At 40.8% G+C, this 18,662-nt stretch overlaps 1 protein-coding gene across 1 annotated transcript; it reads right to left on the bottom strand.

The window, feature by feature from the left end:
- Nucleotides 1-1,938: 1,938 nt before the first annotated feature.
- Nucleotides 1,939-18,083, bottom strand: LOC121146090. Its single transcript, XM_040965375.1, has 10 exons — nucleotides 17,212-18,083; nucleotides 15,672-15,756; nucleotides 13,531-13,608; nucleotides 12,181-12,278; nucleotides 11,367-11,556; nucleotides 10,109-10,271; nucleotides 6,541-6,725; nucleotides 6,171-6,332; nucleotides 4,460-4,569; nucleotides 1,939-2,099 (listed from the first exon to the last, which is right to left on the bottom strand). The coding sequence occupies exons 1-10, from the start codon at nucleotides 17,334-17,336 to the stop codon at nucleotides 2,042-2,044; spliced, it is 1,254 nt and encodes a 417-aa protein (XP_040821309.1). The 5' UTR covers nucleotides 17,337-18,083; the 3' UTR covers nucleotides 1,939-2,041.
- Nucleotides 18,084-18,662: the final 579 nt, after the last annotated feature.

Raw genomic sequence — 18,662 nt, 5'->3', positions numbered from 1 at the left:
ATTATCACTGACACAGACCAAAATATCTAAGTTTCATTGGACAGACTGGAATACAGTATTGCTAGGATGTAATATGCCTACACTTCAGAGGGTGAATTTTAACATCATAGCACTTGAGAGATAAATAAAATTCATATATTCTGAGTTGTAAGACTGAGTGTCCAACATTAAAAGGGATTGAAAACATGAAAGTTGAACAGAGAGCTCAACTTGTCAAGAAGTCAACAGGAGAAAGTAATGGCAAGGTGGCCTTACAGAGAACCAACCAAGGGGTATTCTGGTTTTTCTGAATATGTATGAGGTATTTGCTGACATCAGTAACATAGACACAATCTATTTCTTATTGTGTTCATGTCTTGACAGGGTAATGCCTTGCCCAACAAAATAAAATCCACTAACTAATATGGACAAAGCTTATAACCCAAGCCAGTGGCTCTTATTCCTGTTTGTAGACATACAAAGATGAGGAAACTTCACCTCAACAGGTGCTCTCCGAATACTGAGCTATAGAAGACCAAACTGAGCTTACCAAAAGTGGCTGTGGCAGCTTGTCATTCTCACATACATCTTGCAAAAGTGATCCAAATAGCGGTGTCTGCGGGTATGTGTGCAGAGCAGTTGCTGGTGTCAACTTGTGGTTTCTGCTTAAGACACGCTGGAATAGCCACTTTTTAAGAGAGTGCTGTTTTTGAGCTGGCCTCAGGTGAGAACCTGAGGGAGAATTGTTGGATGTGGAAGTCTGTTCACTAAACTTCATTTGCACAGTTTTTAGATTATTACATGTTTCTGGAAAGGAAGAAAAGACCAGGAGTCAGTGGTTGTGGAGAAAGGCCTACAGATTTGTTTGAAGCATTCATGTGTTGTGAATGTTGTCTTCTAGAGCTTGGAGAGACGTGGATTCAATTCTTACTGTGAGAGTCATTCCTAGATAGTGCCAGACACAGCCTTTTGCATTGCTTAGGAGGGATTTAGTATGCTGAGGTACAGAGTATCCTCTTGCTAACTGTATTTAGTGAGCTAATGGGTCAGATCGCTTTTCAAAAGATAAAAAAGGTATTATGTTTTAATGTCAAGATGAATTTTGTAGTCACATATATTGATGCTAAACCTATTTCAGATTGCCTAAATCATTTTTTTCTATGGTAATAAACTGGAAATCAGTGGTGCTTTTAGGAGCTGGGTTACTGCTGTGTAGACAGGATAATTCAAACACGTTCTTCCCTGCCATTTGTCTAGTTCAGCTTCACAAATGACAGTCGATTTGGGATAAACAAGCAGATGAGATCAGCGGCCCAGTGTGTGCTTCTCACTGGCTTTTCTCATGATTATTTACTTATTTATGTAAAAGGCAGAGACAGAAAGAGACGGATTGAAATATTTTGCATCAACAGGTTCATTGCATTAGTGGCTGCAATATTTAGGGTGGGACCAATGCAAATCCAGAACCAGGAACTCTATCTTGACTTCCTACATGAGAGACAGGGGCTAAAGTATCTACATAATCTTCTGCCGATATATTAGCAGAAAGCTGGACTGCAACCTGATTAGCTAGGAACTGAAGCTGGAACTGAGACGTTGGTGTCACAGCAGCAGCTTAGACGCACTGTACCACGATACCAGTCCCCTCACTTACTCAAATGATTAAAAATGTAAATGAATGTTTTAAACACAATTCATATAGGCACTTTTTGAAATAAGTCCAAAAGCAATCATTCCTTAAACTTAGGTGGGAAAGGTCCCACTTCTTGTATTATACAATAATCCTTCCTTAATGCTTCTGGAATCAAGGGTATCTCTTTACATTTCTATTATCTCAATGACATAAGTTTGAAACCTATTGCCAGGAAAGTGAAACATATGCCCTCCAGGGCCCAGGATTTCTGTCTCTGCGACAAGCCCTGGACTTCAAGGGCATGATTAAAGATCTTCTATGTTAACCGTATTTCCATCTGTTCATCATCAAATTCAGCTAAATGAGTCATGGTACCAGAAACTCCACGGTAGTTGTCCCCACGTTTTGCATTCTCTTGATTGGTTGCAGTTAGGTGGTTTCCAAAAATCCTGAAGCAGTGATCAAGCACAAATTGTACAAGAGCAACCTATAACAGAAAGGGCAAAGGGGGTGATGGATTTTAGCATTGAGCATCCTTATGAATCACACTGCAGATCTGAAACTTGAATCCAACAGAAATGTAAGATTTACTAGGGAAAATTCAGTTGTCACAAAGTACAAGATTAAAATTTTCATAAGAAATAACGTCAGTATCTGGGTATCTGGATATGTTTTTAAACAATTTTAGTCAAATGCATTATCATTTGTTCCTTAATTTGGTTGTTAACATTTTCATTTAAATAGTAGTATGTTTAAAGATATTCTTATTGTCGATGAATAGCTGTAGGATATTTGGGGAGAAGACGTGCATTCTTATTTTAAAATTTGTAAAGAACTCAATAGAGACCTTAGGGAAATAAGCTTTGTGTGTAAAGTGTTGCCAACTTGGGGGTACAAAGAATATCTACATCTCTTGACATGAAAGTAGGACACTGGAGACAGAAATGTCTAAAAACCTGTGTGTTTCCATGTATCACGTCAGCCTTGATTTGGGGATTTGCTTGGGGAAAGAGTGGGGTCTTATCTGGCATTCTGTTGCTCCCGAATCTCACACGCCAATTGCTGGGATGAAGTACGCCCTGTTATCTCTCTGAACTACAATTAGCCCAGGAAGATCACAGCATGTATCCATATTGTCCAGGACAGCTTTGCTCCGTCCTTCAGCTAGCTCCTCTGGTATTATAATTATTGAAATCACTTCTATTAGAAAACCTTGTTAAATGCCCTGTGAGACTCAAGCTGAAATTTCGTTGTGTCCAAGGTCCAAATTCATTATACCTATGAGACACGTCACTCTTTCCTCTCTAGGGTGTTAGATATGGTGTTAGAGTTTGTGATGGGAACTGAATGAATCATTCCTCCCAATGTCCTACCTTGAAATCTCTTCTCATTCATAATTTTGCCAAAGGATGTATAACTGCATCCTCAGAGAAAAACATAATGCATATTTGACAAAAATTTTCTCAGAACTAACATGCTAAATTTCAGGATTAAATTTTAGTATGCTACAGTGAATAAAAAGAGACACCACACCACCTTTCTCTTCCATTCTGTTCCTTTATCTGAGATGCTGGCCACTGATGGCCATAAAAGACTTGGGGTAATACACCACACCAAGTTAGAACTTGTCATCTCCTTTGAAGGTGAAGTTTGTGAAATCTTGTGTATACAGCAAAAGATGGATTGCAGGAGACAAACATTTGGTTTTGGCAGTTGTTGGAAAAGTCTGAACACAGAAAAAAGGCACACTTAAAATATGAATTATTAGCTCAGTAAATTTTACTCATACATAGGAACATTCTAATTTCTACACAGTTGATAAAATTTAGTGAAAATACCAGAGTTACCAATATATCTTCAAAATATTTTGTGTGGGGCCCTGCGGCGTGGCCTAGCGGCTAAAGTCCTCGCCTTGAAGGCACCAGGATCCCATATGGGCACCGGTTCTAATCCCAGCAGCTCCACTTCCCATCCAGCTCCCTGCTTGTGGCCTGGGAAAGCAGTTGAGGATGGCCCAAAGCTTTGGGACCCTGCACCCGGTGTGGGAGACCCGGAAGAAGTTCCTGGCTCCTGGCTTCGGATCGGCATAGCATCGGCCCATTGCGCTCACTTGGGGAGTGAATCATCAGATGGAAGATCTTCCTCTCTGTCTCTCCTCCTCTCTGTATATCTAACTTTCCAATACATACATAAATCTTCTAAAAAAATAGTTTGTGTGGTTTTCTTTGAAAAATCTACAGCTGAACAAATAGTTTTCAAATCAAAATTAACAGAAACATACTTGAAGCACCCTAGCATTTCAGACTGTGACAAACTATAACCCTTACTAAGTGAAAACAGAAATTGAATAAAGTAAATTCTTTTATTTGCAAGTCACTAGCACAAGAACAAAGCAGCATGGCAACAGATCAAAGGTTACTCATCTCCTAAGTGACTAGAGCTTGATACGAATGCCTAGGAAAATGCTTCATTGACTTTAATTCCTGTCCACCTGCAGAATCCTCTGGTTCACTGACTCTTTGCAGATGTTACACAAACATTGTGAGTTGATTTATCTTCTAGCATCTAGCAGGAAGCAATGGATTCACTTCTGTCTCAAGGTCCTACATTCAGGAGGTGTACAAAGGCGTACAAGGACAATGGTAGGAGAGAAAGGAGAACGAGAACTGAATGACAGTGGCAAGGATTTCATTTCTTGTTAACTGTTCTCCACAAGTGTGACTAACGAACACATTGACGCTGGTGGTGATCTGAGTGGCTGGAAAGACATTTCAGGCTAATATAATTTAAGGAGAATCTTGGTTGTGCTTTCGTGGCATAATGATGAGGGAAATATCATATTTTTACCTCTTAATTATGGCTATCTTGGCCTCCTCATTCCCTTCCTCCAGAACTCCAATGAAGTCTTCATACAAGTTGGCTGTAAGTATACTTCCAGGTATGTTTTGAAGCAAATCCTTTTATAGATTAAAAAAAAAATGTATTATTCTCATGAAGCGTGCATTGGCTGGCTACACTTCAAGAAAACTTTCCAATGAAGGAACTTAGTTATCAAGTACTTCAGAGCTAACAAACCATGAGCTACACAGAGCTTGGCTATGAGTCTACTGCTTTTAGCTTATGGAAACAGGGGTTGTATTTTTCCCTGATGAAAAGCACAGCATAAAAACTAGTTTTTGTAGCAACAACACTGGAAGTCAGTGTCATTATCTGACCTTCCCTTTCCTGTACAGTTGAGGGAATTAGTACAAAGTAACAATATCTGATGATGTCTCCTCTACCCTATTATTTCTGACTTAATTTTAGCACCCATATTTAACCTGTTTATTTTGACATTGCAGTATTACTTGTTAGTATGGATGGTTCTGAATCACACAAGACTCCCATATTCTCACACATAGACGTAAGGGCACAGCCTTGCTTGTCATCAGCTGTGTGCTCCTAGAAGGAAATTCTCACCCTAAATTCAGTCTTCTCACATTTTTAAATTTTTTTTTTTTTACTTTTAAGCAAAAATTTCCTTTCATGTGTTACCAAATTTCCTATACTTGCCTATGAGGTTTTCTTTGCAATCTTTGTTGCAACTAGTAAATGATACTCGGTATGTTGTTGGTATGGCATAACCACCACAGCAGGGACACATTCACCGTGTATATCATGCAATAGTCTGCATGTCTGGGCAAGTCCTAAACCTCTGGCTCCTCCCGTGGTTCCCTTTGGATAATGGACCAAATTCACATGAGGTAACATCTTGTTCTTTCTACTTTTTTTCTGAATCCCATGATTTTGAGATATTGGTGGAATGCATGAATGAATCAGAAACAGCCCAAGCAAAAAAAAAATGTTAATTCTGTACTCACTGGGCAAATAGATGATTCGTTGGGAAAAAAGTCAACGTGGTACTGACGAAACAGCGTTTCTAATCTAGCATAATTTCCTAATTAATTGACATTTTATTATCCAGGCCTAGAGTGAAGTGTTTTGAGCGGGTCCAGCCTGATGGCCTAGTAGCTAAATCCTTGCCTTGTGTGTGCCAGGATCCCATATGGATGCCAGTTCACTTCCTGGCTGTTCCACTTCTCATCCAGCTCCCTGCTTTGGCCTGAGAAAGCAGTAGAGGATGGCCCAAAGCCTTGGGACCCTGCACCCAAGTGGGAAACATGGAAGACGCTCCTGGCTCCTGGCTTCAGATCAACTCAGCTCTGGCCATTATGGTCACTTGCAATGAAAATAAATAAATCTTTAAAACAAAATGAAAGTCATAAATGGAAGCCACTGTTTGAGGTCATATATCTTTATGGAGAAGGGTATGTGTTGACATTATTTTATAAATAATACTTTTTCATACAGAGCACTGAGGTGAAAGAAGGAGACCAGAGCCTCTATAATCTAAACACCATTTTCAAATTTACGGTGCTGAATAGCCTTAAGAGCGCTTGCACTCAATAGGCACTTTGTGTCATGTTTTAAAGCATCTTAATTCTATAGGTCTATTAATGGCCTGGAGCAATTTTGGTGAAAGTGATACACAAGCATGTGGTGCCAATAATTTTCCTACCTTCAAGACGGTTGCTACCAAAATAGGGCATGTGGTTTCCCAGTTGACCTGCTCTCTAGAGTTTAACTTCTCCTTTAGGGCTTGACAGTCTTCCCAGTTGGCACACTGACTGAAGATGGTCTTTGTGGCAGGACCCTTTTGATCAATCATGAAGAGCATCTCCTGTGGGTAAAAAATAAAATAATATTACATAACACATCATCCATATCTAAGTCAGGCTACTATTCAACATGGAGTCAGAAAAAAAGATGTCACCAGAGCGGGGAGAGCTCTCAATATTTCTAAATGAGCTTATGCATGGATGAGGAACACTCACCCCATCAAGTACTCTCAGCAATGTTGAGCCGTAGACGGTCAAAGTGAGGCTTACCAGAATTGCTTGTGGCAGCTCATCATTCTCACACACGTCTTGCAAAAGAGATCCAAAAAGTGGTTTTTGCTGGGATGTGCGCAGGGCAACGGCTGATGCCATCTCATTGTGGCTTTTTCCTAATACATGCTGAAATAGCCATGTTTTAGCCGGCTGCTGCTTTTGAGTCAGTTTCATGTGAGGTTCTGATAAAGAAGTGAGATTGGTTAGATGCAGAGCTCTGTTCTTAGCACCACATTTCCCCATGTCCAGATTACTTCATGTGTCTTTAAATGGTTAGAAAGGGCTGCAAGGCTGTTCACAGCACTCGGGTGTGCTGTGTGTTCTTCCCTGTGTTCAGGAACTGGAACTAAACCTAGAGCTTGAGGGATTTAGCTTCAATTCTTACTGCAGGTACATTTTTCAGAGTTATGCATACCTTGCTGTATGGCATCAGCAGGTGATTCATTTGCTGATGTGTGAGTAACCTGGTGTTAGCTGTAGTTCGGTTCATGGGCAAGATATCTATTCAACAATAACCTGGGGTTAGGGTGCACTTCCCCGCTGGGCCACTGCTCCCTCTGGTGAGTATGAGAACTGGGACCTGAGGCCGACCAGGCCGGGCAGGGCTACAACACTCCTTGGCTTGCATGTGAGCTGGGTTAGAGGGAGAGCCAGGCTGGGCTAAATGACCACATCCAGGGGTGCAGGCATGGGCCAGGATAAGTGTGGGCTGGTTGGGCTCTGCTGCAGCATCAGCTGGGAAGTGCTAGGAATGACAGCAACTCCTGTCAAGCTAGACTGTAGAGCCACCTGGTAAGTGCAAGATCCAGGGCTGGGAGTGGGCCTAGTAGGCAAAATTGTGGGCACCACTCTGATGGACTGCAGCTCCCACCAGGGAGCATTTGAACCAGGGCTAGGGATGGACCCGACTGGACAGGCAATGGCACGCAGCAGCATGAGTGTGGGCTAGACAGGGAGAGTCAGTTGGGCTAAGCTAGGTTGAAGCACCTATTGGTGTGTAGAAAAGCCAAATGGGATGCAGGACAGATCGGACCAGTCTGCTGCACATACCAGGATGTGCAGGAACTAGGGCGGGGCGGGCCTAGTGGGGGTTACTGGCAGTCACTATGACTGGGTTGCAATTCCCACTGATGTTCTTGAGGGCTGAGTGTGTGATGGGCAGGATGGGTTGGGCTGCAGCATCCATTGGTTTGAGTAAGAGATGCGGCTTGAGGCATAACTGACGCAGCAATGTGGGTGACAAACTGAGATGGATCCCACACTACACACAGCAGTCAGGTCTGGGCTCACCTCTGGTGAGGTTTCTTTGGAGACACCCCAAAAGGAGCCGCTGAACTCAAAACTCCAACCATGGGGAGAATCGTAGGATTTGTGGTCTGACCATGGAATGAATGAATCAGAACTGAGCCTCCAAAACTGCTGAAGCCTGTGCAGTGGACAGCACGCCTACATGCACATAGGGGATATGGCAAACCACGGGGGCCTGCAGAGGACATCTAATACCATAGCAGAGGATGAAAGGCAGAAAAAGGGACAACTGTCCCAGCTAAGCATTGATAGCAAGTATCTAGGTGAATGGAGACTGTAAACTGGATTGTCAGCAAATGAACCTTGGAAGGATTTCCTCATCCTTGTATCAACAAAATCAACAGCTTTTCAGAACTATCAAAACCACTTGAGCAGTACCCTTGCAGCCACGTTCCACATCGGGGACCCTGGGGTGACATCAAGTAGCCATCCCCTGAAAGGGTTAATTGTAAAGGTGACTACTCCTAGAAGTCTGGAATCTCCAAAGAGACACCTGCATCCTGTTATGAAAAAAAAAAAAAAGCTCCTGTTTCCTGAGACACCAGGAAGCAGACAGGAGATAAGGAGAATCTTGGAGTTTTTAGATTTACCGGAAAGACAGCTACTTTCGAGGCATGCTGTTTTATTACTGTCTACATTGAAGTGATATGATCAGGAAACCCCAAACCTATACATGCTTTCTGTTTTGTGTCATTGTAAGCTCCTTATCATGTACTTGCTGTCATGTAGCTTTTGATTCTCTGATACTTACTATAAAAATCCCACATGTATTTCAGCCGAGGCACTTCTTGCATATGGCAAGAGGTTGCCCCCAGACTAGAAATTAAAATCATTTCACCCGTCTTGGAGTCTCACTCAAATTCATTGAACCCCAACAGTCCCCCATCCCCAGGTACTGATGCAGTTAGGAGGCTCGGTGCAGTTTTGCCCCTTCTCTCGCCACTTGCTCCAGATATAGAAAAAGGAAAAGAAAATTGGAAACCATGGTCTAATCCACTTTCCCCTATGCTACCCTAATCAGTGGTTCACATGGGCATGCATCTTTCTCAACTATGTACACCTCATCAAAAATTAAATTTAAAAAAGAAAAAAAGAGGTGTTTGTGGTTGTTTTAATGCAAATACTCTCAGATCTCAGACTCATCTTCTAAATGAATGGAGACCTTTAAAAAAAAAGCAATGAAGCTAACATCAATGCAATGAAAGCAATGAACTTAACATCATAAAAATGTGAGAATAAAAAAAAAACCAGGAAGGGACTCATCATCCATGTCCTGAAGTAGCCACTCCTAAAAATGGACGGTTGGCTCCTAGGACCTAATTTCTTGCCTTTGGATAATAATTTGTTTCTAGGCTCACCAGACCTTCTTTCAGCCCTATGTATGCTTTTGTTAAATAAATCTGTTTTTACAAATATTGCTCTACATCATCCCAAAACAGCATACATTCCAGTTTTCCAAGTATGTGGTATACAACTGACAGTGACATAGAATACTTGCCAAAAGTAACACGACTGGTAAATGGTGGTACAGGCTTGGGTGTGCTGCAGAATTTATAAGACTTCAAACTAAGTGCCTCATTTTCCCATGAGGTCATCCTTCCCTAACTGCCCCTGTGGGCACTGGACAACTGCTACCTCAGATGCTGCAGAGTATGAAGTGGCAGATACACAAGACAGGCAACGTTGTGAGCCTTTCAAATGCATTACAGTAGAGCACATTTAGTACATCTAACAGCAATTCATAAGCTCATGAAGAATGAAGTGAAAAGTATGCCTTTACAGTGACATAAAAGCAGTTTTCCACACTATATAGAAAATGCCTATAATAAAGAAAGGCTGTATTTAAATTTGTTAGCACTGAAACCAAATGATGCTTTAATTCTACGTCTCCATAGAAATCTGCATGGTACCCTTAGACATAGAAGGTCAAATTAAATTTACTAAAACCATGTTTTTACTTGAAGTATTATCATATGATGTCTTAGATGGAGTTACAGTTTTCATCAATCATTATGTTAAATCAAAAAATCTGTCATACATTTTCTTTGGTCCCAAGATAATGAGAAGCTCCTCTTGGTGGTTTTGTAACAGAAAGAGACATGGGCCCTGCAGCCTTGTCCTCTGTGCCCCAGGGCACTGGATAAGCAGCTCCTATGACCTCTTGCAAACTTTGTCATTGGTTCCTCACTAAAACCAGAACCGTTTCACTGAGGCCCTGGCATGTTCTCCCTGGGATCCCAGTCCAAGGAACTCTCACCCAAGCTGTTGTCAAGATGTATGGCACTCTCCTCAGAGATGTTGAAATTGAGGCTCGCTCCAAAGCTGCTGGGAAACACCTGGGGGTGCTCCGTCCAGAATACAGTGGTGTCATCTCTACGTACCCACAGGCAATTTTTCATCAGACAATGTATAACAGAAATCTGTGACACACAGGAAAACAGAGTTGCCTTTTTTTTTTCATTTGGTATAGTTCTATACTATGTCATCAATAAATATTCAAATTATAAAGAACACAAAAATCAGAATTATGAAAAACTTCCTACTTGACTGAAAAATATTACTTGCAAGAGAAATAATTATACTTGAGAGAATATTTTGTAACTGATACCAAAATACTTCTGAACAGAAGACTCATACGCTTTGTGACCCAGTTCTATTAATACCATTTTTGTATCACTAATTCCATCAGTAAAGCTAGGATAATCTTCAGTTAATTTTCAGTTAACATACAGGAAGTTTGGAGTAAATATCTACCTTGCTCTCTAAGTTTTACAAATAATCCACTAGATAAGACCTTGTGAAGCATCTTAGACTCTGGGTGGGAAATTTGGCAAGAAACCAGTAAGCTCAAAAAGTTTATTGGTTTAGCTGCAGTCTCTCACAACACATTTGTACTTACTCCAAGCTTTACATCTCAATGGGGAGGGCGGGCTTTGGGAAAGAGCTCTGTCTGTATTGGGGGGGGGGGGGGGGGGCTGATTTTCATATTGCAGCAGCAGAGATGAAAGGGCAGGTAAGCGTTTCTCTGAATGAGCCACCGCTGGCGGAGAACACACTGTGTGCGGAGCTGCATGTGCTTATCCCAGCCAGGCAGGGTCAATTACAACCTCAGGAGACTCAATTACCAACAGTTCAGCAGAGAAAATCTTAGTGTGGAAACCATGTTCCCATTTCCCTCAGCTCAGGGCTGAGAGCCAGAATTGCCCCTCGGCTTGCAGGTTCCTGCTTGTGACATTCTCTACTTGTCTGTGTGGTTTAGTCAGATCAGTGAATTGTCTCCTGGACGAGAAAGGAGAAACACTGCACTGCTACTCTGCTCACAAATCTACATTCCCATCACTGTCATAGTTGAATAAATGGCCTAGACCACCCATAGATGGTTATATATATGTATTATTATATATTACATATTGAATTTTTACTCTATAAATTTGCCCATTAGAATTTATATCCCTGAATCTCACGTCCCAAAGAGTATTCTGCTCCTCAGGTTACAAAATAGAGCGTCCCACTACCTTCTGATTCTCTTCCAGTGTTGGTATCTTGAAAGTGGGTTGCTGACGAGAAAGCATGCTTGGAATAACACACAACAGTGACTTCAAAGTTGTCTTTGGATTAAATGAGAAGTGTTGAAACATCACGGGTAGGGACCTCAACAGGTACCACAAAACAGCATAGCTGATTTTTGGAAGGTGTTTTGAGAGCCTACAGACAGAAATTTCAGTCTTAAAGCAAGTCATTTGATAAGGAAGCTGTATATACAGATAAAGACAACAAGACATTTAAATACCATTATTACAACCCAATGGAAATAGGGCAATGTGTCTTAAACACACAACCTCTCAGTTTTGTTATAACTCCAACACTATATTTTAATTTTGGCAACCTTCATTGCAAGCACTTATTTATCTAATACAATTATTTTGAACAACCATGAATGCAAAAAGTCATCGAATTCAATTACCTAACCATAGATGGACCTTTTGTGTTTAACTTTCTTATTTGCAATGTTAATATGGAGCATTGGGTAATTTTATTTAGTAGCATCTCTTTATCCAGTAGGTTTCCTCAATAACCAATTGACTATTTTGAATGTGTGGTCAATGGTGAAGGACTATGTATTTGCAATTCTAGGAGAAAATAGGTAAATGACAGTGACAATCTTGCACCTATACTGAAACTGGCCTCCACCTTTACGACCACATAAAAAACCATTTCACATTGGTCATTCTTTACCAGATAAAGCTCTATCCGAGCAGATAATAGCTCTTTAAGACAATGGTTGGTTGTGCATTTCAGACATGCTTAGAGTAATTATCACATCATCACCTCTGAACTGCAGGCAATCCTTTATTCTCTTGTACATCAGCAACAGCACCAACTCCCTGATCACAGAGAGTGGTCACACATGCACCTCCTTGGGTCGTCTGCAGGAAATCCAAAGAGATTAAGACCCACATTACTTTGTGTAACAAACAATGAATTGGAGAAATTACAAACAAAGTGTAGGAATATTCAATGTAATCCCTTTTGCCTCACAGTCATCCCAACCGTCACCTCTATGGAAGTGGGCCTGCCATTTTACACTGATTTCACTTGCAGAAATGACTTAGGGGTCTATTCTGACTGCAAATAAAAGCTGAATAATGTTGAAAATCAGCAGAATATTTTCCTCTTGTATGAAGCTGATTTTACAGGTAATCAGTAACTTAGTCCAAGCTGATGGGGTCTGGTGATAATTTGCTCTAAATCACACTATTTAAGGAGAAACAATAAGCATTTATACTTTGTATGATTACATTTTATACTTTTAGACTTTAGAAAAGTCTGAATCAAGTAGCATTCATACATACAGAGGCACACACCCTCAATAAATCTGGAAGTGGGGACTTCTGGCTTCAACTACATGTATCCACTGAGAAAAAGTTTTTGTAACATTATTTCTCATTTATTTCACTGTTTAACACAAAGGGAGAAGACTGAGGGATACACTTTCCTATCCGGAGAAGAGTCCTACGCTAACCTCTATGTTCACTTACGCTGGAAGTGTTGTGCATTGCTTTCCACTGTAACTAAAATGCCTGCTTACTTCTCAAAAGCTTAATGTGAGCTTTTTTTTTTTTTTTGAAAACTGCTATTTCTTAGGAAGACACTTGAGTCATCAAATGGAAGATGCTTGTTTGAGTTAATACAGTGTATGTTCAGAGGCATATTGTCAAAATGACTTTGCTCGTGTGACTTTGCATGAAGGAATCAGGAGAGGGCGGCATGTGATCGCAGGATACGAGCTACTTAACAATGAATTCAGGAGCTACTTGCTATGTGAATTTGTTATATGCCTTTCATATTTTCAGGGTCTTACACTTGTCAAGGATGTTATTGCTCTAGAACTGCACTCCAACATTATGTTTCCAGTTCCTTATGCTATGAATTTCACTCATGTGACATTTAAAATGTGAATGTGAGAGTGATGCCCACATACAGATGAATATTCTCTGCTGCTTTAAGTTTCTAAATATCTTTCTGATATGGGGGACAACTTTTGATGATAGCTACAATAGTTGTCCTATATAGGGAAGAATACAGTAAAATCATATTCATTTCATGTATTCATAACTAGGTGAAAACATTAATCTTAAGAATAATTTTTAAACCCAAGATGACTGGCAGGTAACTTACACATATTCCGAGTATTGATAGTGATACTTTGATAAGATCATTTACTGCATGTAGACTGATTACTACCACAACTTGAAACTGTAAAAAAAGATCAAAGTTGTTTTAATTGAATTGTAAATCATATGATCTATTCAATGTCAAGTTATTATTAATTCTAAAGGTAAAGTTTCTTTTTGACTAACAATAAACCACATAGAAGACACTGATCCTTAATTCACTTTCATTCCTTTATGTCATATAAAGCTGAAAATGTCTTCAGTCAAGTGTGTGTCTTTTAAAATAAAGCAGTTGTGGTGCTCATGGATAAGTTCTAGCAAGAAGGAGAATGACTGACAAGGCTGCGCATTCAGTGCTACAGGGTTGGTCCTCACCAACATGAGGGATGACTCAGACGGAGCTGCGTCATTCCCTGCCTCGCTGAGCTACATTTCTGCAATATGGGCTTCTTTAGTTACAGAACGTACACTCACTTTAAGTCAAATCGTAATAACTGCCCATCACAGGCACTCTCATTGTTAAACGACAACATAGAGAAAACCTTTTCCGAGTCAGGCATCACACTCAGATTTTCAGCGTGGCAATGTATGGAACAATGAGTGTAGAAATCAGGACAAAACACTTCAAAATTTAACTTGCATTTCCATAGCTGCCAGTGAAGAAGCAAGTAGTTCCCTCTGCCCTTCACATCCAGAAAGACAACTCCACAAAAATAGGGAGAAAATTCATCAAAATCACCTGAAAGGGATGAAGAGGCTTGAGAAGGTATGTGCTGACCTAGCTGAGCTGCAAGCAGCGACTTTTCTTTTTTTAAAGATTTATTTATTTTTATTGGAAAGTCAGATATACAGAGAGGAGGAGAGACAGAGAGGAAGGAAGATCCGTCTGCTGAATCACTCCCTAAGTGGCCACAACGGCTGGAGCTGAGCTGATCTGAATCAGCAGAAGAGCCAGGAACTTCTTCCAGGTCTCCTATGTGGGTGCAGGGTCCCACGGCTTTGGCCCATTCTCTACTGCTTTCCCAGTCCACAAACAGGGTGCTGGATGGGAAGTGGAGCAGATGGAACATTAACTGGCACCCTTATGGGATCCTGTTGCTTGCAAGGAGAAAACTTTAGCTACCATGCCAGAACCACAGCAGTGTTTTCAAAAAAGATAGAGAATAAGTGTCTAAGAAGTTGTTCTGTGCCTGTCAGTTTCATAACATCAGAGTAATCTGTAAAGAGGTCTGCATGGTTTGAGAAAATAAAAGCTTAAAGAAATATGAAGAAACATAAGCAGACTTTCACATTTATAGGACTTGCATCTCAAAAATTAGGAATAAAAAGAGTTCATTAACATAAAATATTTTGGAAGGTGCAAACAGTAGGCTTTAGGGTTCATTGAAAATGCTCACCTTTTTGATGGATGTCTGAAAGTCCTTACATAGACTTTTAAAACTCTACCAATATTGTTTTACAAAATTTAAAAAGAAACTTTTAAAAATGTTCATAATCATTTTATACTTTCTTTGGTTTTTAAATCAGCAGGTTTGCATGGCATACAGAAAACAGGAGATAGAAAATTATTGTAGGGCCTGCCACAATAGCATAGTGGCTAAAGTCCTCACCTTGCATCTGCCGGGATCCCATTTGGGCGCTGGTTCTAATCCCGGCAGCCCCGCTTCCCATCCAGCTCCCTGCTTGTGGCCTGGGAAAGCAGTTGAGGATGGCCCAAAGGTTTGGGACCCTGCACCCGAGTGGGAGACCCGGAAAAGCTCCTGGCTTCTTCCTTCGGATTGGCTCAGCTCCAGCCGTTGCGGCCGCTTGGGGAGAGAACCATCAACACAAGATCTTCCTCTCTGTATATCTGCCTTTCCAATAAAAATAAATCAATCTTCAAAAAAAGGAAGAATATTGTAAGGATATATGTATTTTTTCAACATCCTCTTTCTTTTCATTTTGGACAAGTAAAAAACTTCACAGAGATTTACTTCTTTGAAAGTAAAAAGATGTTTAAAAATAAACCATGCATTAGTTAGGGAAAGTGGAAATAACAGACAATGTTGCTTTGCCTGAACATATCTAAAAGAAAGCTTTACTGGCCAGCTTGGAAATATGATTAACCCAACCAACAACTCCAGGTAGAACTGGAAGTTCACTTACTGATGCGTGGTTGTTGATGTCTACAGCAAAGACATGAAGGAGAATGTTTCTGGCATGATCCTCCTCTTGGGATATGTCGATGTTCCTAATCAAATTCAACAGCACGAAGTAGATCATGTAATTAATAACTCATTTCATATTAACCTATGCAGCTGATATTTTCAAATCTTATCATATAGATGGACTCATCAAGATTAAAGTATGAGTTGGAAACATTGCAAGAAATGAAGACACGGGCTAGAAACATGGCCCACATGATGAGCAGTTTGAGCAGCAGACACACTCTATAAAATACTCCTACATGGGTTGCAGGCCCTGGCCCCTCTCAGGTTATGAGCGGAGCAGTTTCCTTGGCACTCAGTAGAGTGACTTCCATATACGAAAACTGGAGAGTACTGTGACTTCCAGCTGATAGTCTAGAAAGGAGAAAAAGATGAAAATGTCATCTAGAGCTTCCTTAATGATAAACAAAACATGCATGGAGATTAGGGGACTTTATTTTAGAATGACTTCACTCTTCAAGGCCATTTTAGAGCTTGTTACTGAAATACAGTATGCATACCAGAGAAATGCACATAAAAGAACAGAAAAGCAAACATCTGTCCCCTGAGCACACTCATAACCAGTCTTCACATGAAGAGCAGAGCATGACCAGCACAGAGGAGTCCTCTGCACTCAGGTGGGAGCCAGCAGGAGGCTGGTCAGCAGCTAGGAGCGAATGGTCTCATAACACATTTATTCTTACAAGGGCAATTGTTGGAAAGCGTTTTCAGAAGTTTACATTTTAATCACAACATAAAAATGAAAAATGTATATAATGGCAAAACACCATTGGTGAAAGTTTTATTATTCCTGAATAACCACATCTTCTTATTCCTGAGTAACTACAACCAGAGAACAGGAGAAAAAATGAACTGCATGAAATGCCCACACTACATTACAACTATCAGCGCACGTATAAACACACCAGAAGGCAGTGGCTCAAGTACTGCCTTCCTCATTTCTGGTCTCTGGAAGGATTCCATCTGTGCAGCAATATCACAGTGATGGGAAGTGCGTCGTACATTAAAGAGAAGCTGGTGTAGAAAGTCAGCACTGAATCATGACCATGGGATGCAAGCTATGAGATCCTGGGAAAGTCATTTAGCTGCTGGAAGCCTCACTCTCCACAAGCTGAAAAAGGTGTTAATTTACAGAGGACTTTTATAGCTTCCTGTTCTATTCAAATGTAACAAGTAGCAGGATTCTAACTAAATTACTCTAAAGATTACTTACATGTGGATGAATATGTTGGCCCAGAGACAAGAATACCATTTGTGAATAAGAGCCACAATGTTTATTTTTTCATACAGATTCAGAATTAAGACATGTTCAATGAGTTCTTGTTGGAGTCAAAATGTCAGTCATCGCCTTGTTACATGACTAGGGCCAATGTTTCCCTTTCAAAGTAGTCTGGGAGAAACCTTCTCTCTGTCCTAGACACTGCAAGCAACTATGCCCTTCCACAGCTTATCCACGTACAGACTGGATTAGTACTTACTGGAAGGTGGCCATACATTTCATTGCAGGCCCGCCCAAGAAGAGCAACGTCTTGTCAGAGGTGTTAATCCTTTCCTCCAGTCTGTCCACTATGTAGTTGATCATCTGCAGGTAGTTGGGCGACATTACACGCTTAATATTAAAGTTGTTCTTATTTTCAGAAAGTCAAGCAATAATCAGTGTTAGTTTGTTTCTGAAATATTATAGGAGAAGCTATGCTCCCGTGAAGACTTCTTGTTCTATCTGCTACAGGGTCAAACACAGGCCGTTCACATCTATTCCCCATCGGTGCACAGCACAGAGGACCTTAAGATTGGACTCTTCAAAGTGTGTCCTGAGCACAGCCAGCCTAAGGAGGTTCTACCTGCTCCAGGGGCAAACACAGGACATTCACATCTATTCCCCAAGAGTACACAGCACAGAGGACCATAAGCGTGTCCTGAGCACAGCCAGACTAAGGAGGGTCCTGAACAAACGTAATAAAAGGGAGCCGATAGTGATACAGTCTTTCTGAATGCTGAATATGTGTTATGGACCACAATCTAAATGCTACTTTTTGAGAGAACCATTCATTTATTTATTGCCTATATTGTACATATTTCTTACTTTATTTAGGAAGCTGAATAAATATCAGAAAACACACAATTAATACATAGTGTTTTTGAGAGAGATCGCGACAGACTGGGAAGGCTGGTATTATGTGTAGTGGGCAAGACTCCTGCCTTCAGCGCCAGCACCCCACATGGGCACCAGTTTGAGTCATGGATACTCCACCTTTTATTCAGCTCCTTGCTCATGCACCTGAGAAAAAAAGCACTTTTACTCCTGCTCCCACAGAACAGACCTGGAAGACACTTCTGGCTTTTGGCCTTGGACCAGCCCACCGCCAGCCATTGCACATTTGTGCAATGAACTGCCAGAGAAAGATTCTTCCTGTTGCTCCTTATCTCTAGTTCTGCCTTTCAAATAAATAAACCTTTTAATAAAAATAGAGGCAGACAAAACATATACAACCTTGGATTACATGGATTTAAATATGTTGAGCAATATTTTCTGTAAGCATTTCTAAGATATAGGTTTCTTTAAATGTCCCTTAAGATTTGCTTCAGAAAAAAATTTCTAGACTGAATTCAGGAAGCTAAGGTTGAAGCGCTTTTTCTCTCCTCTCTGGTTGTTACCTGAGGGGTGATACCTGTTCCTAGAAGCTGGCTGTGTTCTGTGCCAGTTCCCTTGACTTATGCAAATGACATTTACGTGACAGTGTTGGGCCCATTTAGGATCATCTTTGTTAGGGTTGGAATATGTCTTCACAGTATATTCTGTTTTCTAGCTGATTCACAGATGGCAGGGGTTTGGGTGTGGGATGTAGGGTATTCACTTGAGGGGAGTTCTTCCTACCACTGCCATCCAACACACTTAGGAAGAGAAGCAGTCACTAGTGCTACAATGGTT

Source organism: Ochotona curzoniae, unplaced genomic scaffold (assembly GCF_017591425.1).
Source record: "Ochotona curzoniae isolate NIBS_2020 unplaced genomic scaffold, NIBS_Ocur_1.0 scaffold_3890, whole genome shotgun sequence".
Taxonomy (NCBI): Eukaryota; Metazoa; Chordata; class Mammalia; order Lagomorpha; family Ochotonidae; genus Ochotona; species Ochotona curzoniae.
This window is presented reverse-complemented; position numbering and strand designations above follow the sequence as displayed.

What these genes read in the sequence shown, in the direction of transcription:
- LOC121146090 (XM_040965375.1), bottom strand. Translation starts at nt 17,336, where the DNA reads ATGTCGCCCAACTACCTGCAGATGATCAACTACATAGTGGACAGACTG. An exon ending in ACATCTTGACAACAGCTTGG is followed by an intron (nt 6,726 to 10,108) that starts GTGAGAGTTCCT and finishes CTTCTTTATCAG; the next exon opens with AACCTCACATGAAACTGACT. An exon ending in AAGATAGCCATAATTAAGAG is followed by an intron (nt 2,100 to 4,459) that starts GTAAAAATATGA and finishes TTTCTGTTATAG; the next exon opens with GTTGCTCTTGTACAATTTGT.